The 8,608-nt window shown below is 44.4% G+C and overlaps 1 protein-coding gene across 1 annotated transcript; it reads right to left on the reverse strand.

The window, feature by feature from the left end:
- Window positions 1-3,769: 3,769 nt before the first annotated feature.
- rassf10a (Ras association domain family member 10a) lies at window positions 3,770-5,601 on the reverse strand. The gene has a single exon (XM_085780078.1). The coding sequence runs from the start codon at window positions 5,518-5,520 to the stop codon at window positions 3,910-3,912; it is 1,611 nt and encodes a 536-aa protein (XP_085636204.1). The 5' UTR covers window positions 5,521-5,601; the 3' UTR covers window positions 3,770-3,909.
- Window positions 5,602-8,608: the final 3,007 nt, after the last annotated feature.

Raw genomic sequence — 8,608 nt, forward strand, 5'->3', positions numbered from 1 at the left:
CGCCTCTTAGAAAGTGTTTGTTGAATATGCGCAATGTTTTGATGTAGCCAAGTTCCCAACATCTCTTTCACTGATTTTTAATTATCTTGGTTTTTAATATTTTCGTTAATAGGCTATAAATAGTCTTTTAATTAATTTAAGTTTGCCCAGTTGCACAGGACTTGATAATGTATGAACGTTTAATTTTTGAGCACTTTATAAGGAGCTATTTGCAAGTTATGATAACGCTACATGCCAGTTTTAGCATTAACATTAGCGGCTATTTCCTTAGCAGTAGCCTATTAAACAGTTGGCAGAGCTCCAACCATTCATGTATTTACAAAACAAGAGATAATTTCCTCCTCAGAACAGCGCTGCTCTTTCAAGACAATGACTCGGTATTGGAAAACTGGTAGTGTGTTAGCATAGCGCCAGTGGTAGAAGGGAAAGAAACAGACACAAAACAATAGTTAATGTTTGCATTGGTTTCCATGACTAAAAATTCTTGGCAAGTTAGCTAATAAAGTTAAGTTAACAATTAGCTACATTAGCTACGTCATGGCACCTGTAAGGACTTTAAAACTTTGAAAATAAACAGCAGTTGGTTTCAAAATGTATTTCTGTAAGGTGTTTCATGGAGATGCATCTTAAAACTAAGGTTTAAATGCTATTTCAAGGCCAAATCCACATTTTAAAGAACATATTCTGGTGTTAAAACACTCACAAACATCGGCTGGTCATCCAAATAGGCTACATATTAGACTATAATAAAAACATTCTGTGAACTGACCTAAATTTTGCTTATTATTGGACAGAAAATACTCAAATTTAGTGCATGTGAGGTGTGTAAACAACCTCGAATCAGCTTTTTAAAACTGTAAATGTAGGCTATTATTCTCGCAGACCTTGTACAATGAATTAGACAGTGGAAAACAGCTCTAGCCTACAGCGGATCATCCTCTGTTGTTTGGACTTAGCCTATGAAAAGCGACGCTGCTGCTGTTAAATATTAAATAACGTCACTTATCTTTGCTGTGAACGCCACAAATTAGATTCAGTTCACTTCCATTAACTTCAGTTAACTTTAGCCAGTGAAAAAACAACTAAACTAAATGCACAATTAAAACCCCAGTAGGTGAGAAAATATGTCGTTTATCATAAGGGTGAAGTGACCCGTTGAGTCGGCGCCGGAGGAACATGTGAAGGTATGTGTTACTAACAGGTAACCCGAGCTGCTCTGTACATTCAGGCCTCAGCTTTATCCTGTCATAATTAATGCAGGAGCTCATGCGAGAGGAGAGCAATCCTAAAGCAACAATTAAACACAACTATGCATGACGAGTGTGACGGGGGCAGGCGATATGCACAAACACACACACACACACACACAGACAGAGACTCTGCAGTCTGGAGGCAACAGACTATCTCATCCATCCAGACAACTGCACGTCAAACCCAGAGATGTTCAGCCGAGGGGAATGAAACCACACGGTGAAGCCGGACAAGGTTCTGCTGTTTATTTCAACACTAACAGTCATATGTGTGTGTGACAACAACAACATGTGTTGACCGGTGTCGGGCTGCAGCCACAGTGCATCTCATTTCTCTCTCTCTCTCTGTGTTGCTGAGGAAAAGCTTTGCTGAATGTCACCTCAACGCCGGCTGTTTGGATGCAGCTAAAAAAAAAACATCATCATCAGTCTCTTCTTCTAGGTGTTTATAAGGTTTATCACTTTTCACGACGGCCGGACAAACGTCAAAACATTGTACGTGTATGTGACATCACAACAGCCCGATATTAATAATAATAATAATAATAATATAAGAATAAAAGAATAGAGCGATTGATTCAGTTGGAGGGATTATCTCATCTGCTGCTGCCTCTGTTTTGTTTTATTTCCTCTGTGCACTTCTTGGAAGAGAGAAACCACGATGAACAGCTAATACGACTTTGCAGTGACTGTTTCCAGGATGTTAAAAGAAAAAAAAGAAAAGGGAACCAGAGCTTAAAATAGTGACACAGGCTCAGATCAGAGATGCATGGAGCTGTGGGATTATTACTAAAACGGGCTTGTTCCTCCCAAAAGCATCTTTAAACTCCAGTGTTACAGGTGTTGAAACAGGCCGACGCTGCCAAAAACTGTCCGAGCTGGAGTTAAAAGGACAAATTGCCCCCCAAAAAGGAGTCATCAGATGTGAATGACATGCTTTTTGGACTCTTTTGCTTTCCATAGGATGACGAATGTTTGTATCTTGCACTTTTGACTTTGCTTTTGGTTGATTAAGATGCTTTTTTGAGGAAACAAACCAACATGACGTCAAAATAATGTTAAAAAACCACAGATTTAAAGGAGAAACGTTGCCATTTTTTGCATCTTACATGTGAAAACAGCTTTTTAACATCACACGACGTCTGATCTGATGATGTGTCTCCAAAGCTCTGGGTGCAGGATTATTATTATTATTATTATTGTCTCCTATAATAGAAACCTTGGGGTTGCAAAGCATTTAGGAAGCAGCAGAGGAGGAGCTGTCAAGTTGCATCATGGGAAATGTAGGAGTCAGTCTCCACTTCAAATCAAACAAGTGTCAGAAATGTGTTCATTTGTTTTGACTTTAACGTCACATGAAGCTTTAAACCGGTGGTTCCCAACCTGGAGGCCAAAGGTTAAACCTGAAGAGTCACAGGAGAAGGAGAAGAAAAAGTTATGAAAAAAAAAAGAAAAGCGAGAAGAGACTTTCGTAGATGAATTAAACTTTTGATGTGGTTATTATTAGTTGGTAACGAGCCCAAAAAACGTCAGGAACCACAGCTTTGAAGCAGCGTCTTAACATTTTGGGAAGTGATCTCAGTTTTTTGCCAAGAAGAACACAGATAAGAAGATGAAAGTGAACGAGGCTCCACAGTTTATTAAACCAGCTCTATAAACAGGCCCAGCGATGGGAACCACCACCACCACCACCGCCGCTGCTGCTGCTGCTGCTGCTGCTGCTGCTTCATGTTTAAAACCCAAGAAGACGTTTACATTTCACACTGAGGACGACACATCGAGTGGGTGGATGATTTTGGCTGCTCACAACAACTTCTACTCTTTCTTTTTTTTTTCTTCTTCTAAATCTGATAAAATACCGAATGTAAATGTTTTGGAGTGGCTGTGACTTCTGTACATTTCAATCCTCTTTTGAAGAGACTGTGGTGAACTGATGCTACTTGGACCAGACGTGGTGTCTTCTTGTCTGCTGCAGCCGACTCTGACCCCCTTTTTTAAAAAAAAAAAAAAAGGATCTGAACCCGTCTGACACTTTTGCCCTTCAGTTGTTCTCAGACTGTTCTCTACAGACAGGAAGTGGCTTGTTATAATACTCTTCTAGGCTATTTTCTCTCCTAATAAGTGGTGCTTTGTTGACGCTCCTCATTGGAGGTTGTTGCTAGAAGGAGTACATGATCTGCAGGTAGTGACGTCATAGACAGACAACATGCAAACTTTACTTATCTGTGCCTAAACTTAACCAATGGCTTCACTTACTTTTAGCTTTTTGCCCCCTTTTTTACACCTCTACATGTCAGTTTTACTAAACTTAACCAGTCGGGAGTTCTCAACGATTTTTGGTGAGGTTCTATGTGTAGGTCTCTTCCTGCAGATCATGTACTCCATCTATAGCCACAACCTCACTGGAGGCCAAAGGTCAGCTATGGAGCAGCAAGGGGCCTGGTATCAAACCTCTCTAAGCATGCTGTCCCCTCCTATAGCTTATTGTGCAACGACTACATGATAAGAAATTATTGCTATAGAATTACAGTGTCCAAACTGAACTGAGGTGCGTTTACAGGAGGAGGGAGAGTCTTTCCCTCTATTGCCAACACTGATTTCCTTTCTCTGCCCCTGAGTTTGTGGCTGTGTGAGAGAGTGAGAGTCTATATAGTTAAGTTCACACCAGGGACTCGCACACGGGCGGGTTGTCAGAGTCCTGGCTGTGCATGGAGCTCAGGCCCGTGTCCGAGTCCTCGTCGTTGGTGTTGCAGGACTTGGACAGACCTCTGGCCTGCTCCACCCAGGCTCCACCACCACCACCGCTGCTGCTCTTCTCCGACGGTGCAGACTCGATGTCCGCTCCCACAGCCCCATGCAGCTCCTCCTGCTCAGCCTCAGTCCCTTTGCTGCTGCTGCTGCCGCTGTTCGCCTGCTGCTCCAGCTCCATCGTCTCCACTCGGGCCAGCAGCTCCAGCAGTTCGCTCTCCTTGGTCTCCCAGAGTGCCAGACTCAGGTCCAAGTCCCCGCGGATGGCGTCCAGGTCCGTCTTCAGCCGCAGGCCGATGTACAGACTGGTGTCCAGCTGCGTCTTGATCCGCTCCTCCTCCAGCGCGACCTCGTTCTCCGACAACAACAGACTCTCCACATCTGGCTCCACCACAGCTGGAGAGGCAGATGACGATGCGGAAGAAGAAGAAGAAGGAGGAAGGCACATCTCCTCCGCGACGCTGTCCGTCTCCTCCTCTGCCACTGCTCCTCCTCCTCCTCCTCCTCCTCCTCCTCCTTCTCTCTTCTCCTCCCGCCGCCGCTTCATCCACCGCCGGTTCAGCTCCTCCTGGATCTCCCCGGTGATGCTCTCCACCAGCGCCTCGCGCTCCGCCAGCTCCTCCTGCAGCCGGATCACCTCCTCGCAGCGCCGCGCGTACTCCTCGAACTGCGCCAGCGCCTCCGCGGTGCAGCGCGCGTCCTGCCGCTCCGCTTTGCGCTTACAGTCCGAGGAGGAGGAGGCGGCGGCAGGAGCGTCCGCGGAGGAGGAAGAGGAGGCGGAGGAGGAGGAGGAGGCGTCCACCATGTATGTGTCCTGCACATAGTTGACTCCGTGTCTCTTGATGCGGTCGAAGTGCACTTTGGCCTCGCAGCGCTCGATCTCGCGGTCCAGCTCCTTGATCCTCTGGATCTGCTGGCGGATGGTGTGGTCCTGGGAGATCACCAGGTGGACCAGCGTCTCCATCTTCTCCACGGAGCCTTTATTGTCTTTACACACGGTGCTGCTCTGCTCCTTCTTCTTGTTCATCTTATCCAACTTCCTGAACGCCTTCCGCACGATGCGCCGCTGCTTGTCCTGCGACAGGTTGGCAGCAGCGGCCGCCGCGGTCCAGCAGGTCCGGACGCTGCCCCTCAGCCCCCCCGCCCCCCCGCCCCCTCCTCCCGGACTGTCCCGGCTCTGGACCACCCGGGCCTCGGCGCTGCGCGGGCCGTTGTTGGGCAGCGACGCCTCGTTCTTGACCAGCACGAAGCGCACGTTCTCCTGCTCGTCGCCCCACGCGCTCCACAGCCGCAGGATCTTGGTCTTGTTGGGTAAAATCCTCTCGAAGCCGCGCCACTTCTCCACCACGCAGTACGCCTGCGGGGCGCCGGACAGCATGGCGGCCGAGCTGCCCTGCCGCAGGTTCTGGTCCTCCAGCAGCACCTTCACCACGTCGGCGCAGGTGGTCCGCTTCGTCAGCCCCGAGACCAGCTTCTCCTCGCGGCAGACCCACACCGACACCTTCCCCTCCTCCGGCTCCATCTCCGGCGGTGCAACAAAGTTTGTTCAGTTAGAAAAAAAAAGAAAAAAAGAAGCTCAACTCAGAAAGTAAACAAGACAGCAGCTGCCTCCAGGTCTCTGGCTTTTAATTTAATCATAATGATCGAGACATGGACGAGTCAGATTCATCCAGAAAAACACAAAAAACAAAAACAAAAAAACAAAGTGCGCGTTTTAAAGTCCGAGCGCACCGGAGCGCACCGATCCAGTCAGGTCTCAACAACCATCAGCGCTGGAAATAAAAACCAAAAAACATTACATCCATTTGTTTTCCCGGTGTTCTGCTGCTGCTGCCGCCGGGACCTCATCCCGCTCTGCCCGGCAGATTGATCTGAGCCGCGGAGAGAGAGAGAGAGGAGGAGGAGGAGGAGGAGGAGGAGGTGGAGGTGCGTCCTTGTGACAGGACAGGCTGCTCCGCTCCGCTGTGTGGGACAGAGCCGAGAGGAGGAGAGGAGGAGGAGGAGGGGGGTGGAACAGCTGGGACACGCCTCCCTGCCTCTCGATTCGTCTGGCTCCCCGTCACACACACACACACACACACACACACACACACACACACACACACACACACACACACACACACACACACACGCGCGCGCGCGCGCGCACACACACACACACACACACACACACACACACACACACACACACAGACAGACAGTTGGAGTCTCAGCCTGATTTTAATGAATGAATATGAAACATTGATTCTGTTTCCTCAGACTGAACTGAACTTTCTCTGCTCCACACACACACACACAAGCACGCACACACACACACACACACACACACACACACACACACACACACACACACACACACACACACACACACACACACACACACACGATCAGAGCAACAACAACTTCAGCTCCTTGTTGTTCTTCCTGGTGCTGTGTCCTCAATGTCAAAGGTCAACAAGACTGATTAGATTTCAAGCGTTGATAACTGATAGAAAATGAGATTACACACCAGCGAGCATCATGAAGGCTTTTTATGGTCAACAGGTTTGGATTCGTCTTTATCTTCGTCTCTCGACTCTGACCGATGAGTTTCTGCACCGAACATGTTTGATGTCCAACCAAAACCTCCCAGACAGGACGACGTCGTTAGATCGTGTTCATTATCAACAAACATCTGTAACAGTCAACAGACATGTTTTTAGGGAGGATAAAAATTGATAGATAGATAGATAGATAGATAGATAGATAGATAGATAGATAGATAGATAGATAGATAGATAGATAGATAGATAGATCGAACATTAGAATAATAGATAGATAGATAGATAGATAGATAGATAGATAGATAGATAGATAGATAGATAGATAGAACATTAGAATGATAGATAGATAGATAGATAGATAGATAGATAGATAGATAGATAGATAGATAGATAGATAGATAGATAGATAGATCGAACATTAGAATAATAGATAGATAGATAGATAGATAGATAGATAGATAGATAGATAGATAGATAGAACATTAGAATGATAGATAGATAGATAGATAGATAGATAGATAGATAGATAGATAGATAGATAGATAGATAGATAGAACATTAGAATGATAGATAGATAGATAGATAGATAGATAGATCGAACATTAGAATAATAGATAGATAGATAGATAGATAGATAGATAGATAGATAGATAGATAGATAGAACATTAGAATGATAGATAGATAGATAGATAGATAGATAGATAGATAGATAGATAGAACATTAGAATGATAGATAGATAGATAGATAGATAGATAGATCGAACATTAGAATAATAGATAGATAGATAGATAGATAGATAGATAGATAGATAGATAGATAGATAGATAGATAGAACATTAGAATGATAGATAGATAGATAGATAGATAGATAGATAGATAGATAGATAGATAGATAGAACATTAGAATGATAGATAGATAGATAGATAGATAGATAGATCGAACATTAGAATAATAGATAGATAGATAGATAGATAGATAGATAGATAGATAGATAGATAGATAGATAGATAGATAGATAGAACATTAGAATGATAGATAGATAGATAGATAGATAGATAGATAGACAGACAGATAGATAGATAGATAGATAGATAGATAGAACATTAGAATGATAGATAGATAGATAGATAGATAGATAGATAGACAGACAGATAGATAGATAGATAGATAGATAGATAGATAGATAGATAGATAGATAGATAGATAGATAGATAGATAGACAGATAGATCGAACATTAGAATAATAGATAGATAGATAGATAGATAGATAGAAGATTAGAATAATAGATAGATAGATAGATAGATAGATAGATAGATAGATAGATAGATAGATAGATAGATAGATAGATAGATAGATAGATAGATAGATAGATAGATAGATAGATAGATAGATAGATAGATAGATAGATAGATAGATAGATTGATAGATAGATTGATAGATAGAACAATCAATAGAACGATAGATAAAATGATAGAAAGATCGATAGAGTGATATAGCAATCAATAGATAGATAGAATGATCGATAGATAAAACAATAGACAGACAAACAGACAGACGGATATGCATCTGTTTTCTTGTTGCAGTCAGAGCTTTGACCCTTCAGGGCCACCGTACTGTGTTGTGTTGTGTATTAGAGCTACACTGAGCGCAGGTTCGAGGCCAAAGCAGAGACCCAGCAGAGACCCAGCAGAGAGGAGCTGGAGGAGCTGGAGGAGCTGGTCTGCAGCTCTTACTCAGCAGTGTTTCACTGCAGCAGCAGCGTTCATTGTTGTACAGCTTCATCTTCATAATCCGGTGCACACGGCTGAACGTCTCTGAGCTCAGCTGCAGCGAGAGCATAAAGCAGAGGGAAATCCTGCAGAGCTCCCGTACAGCGTCTGACCCCCTAATCTGCTCTGTCAACTCTTTCAGGGCCAGAATGTGGTTGATGAAACTCATAAAAGGATTTATCTGTTTATTTATCTGCATTAAGAGTGTTTTGTTGTGTGCCACTGCTGCACTACATTAATGGGGAGGGGGGTGTTTATCCCCACCAGCCACCATTAGTCTGTTTGTGTGCTGTA

This window comes from Trachurus japonicus, chromosome 6, assembly GCF_045865225.1.
Source record: "Trachurus japonicus isolate A0001 chromosome 6, Traja_1.0".
Lineage (NCBI taxonomy): Eukaryota > Metazoa > Chordata > Actinopteri > Carangiformes > Carangidae > Trachurus > Trachurus japonicus.

Excerpts from the sequence above, each read along its gene's own strand:
- rassf10a (XM_085780078.1), bottom strand. The coding sequence starts at position 5,520 with ATGGAGCCGGAGGAGGGGAAGGTGTCGGTGTGGGTCTGCCGCGAGGAG.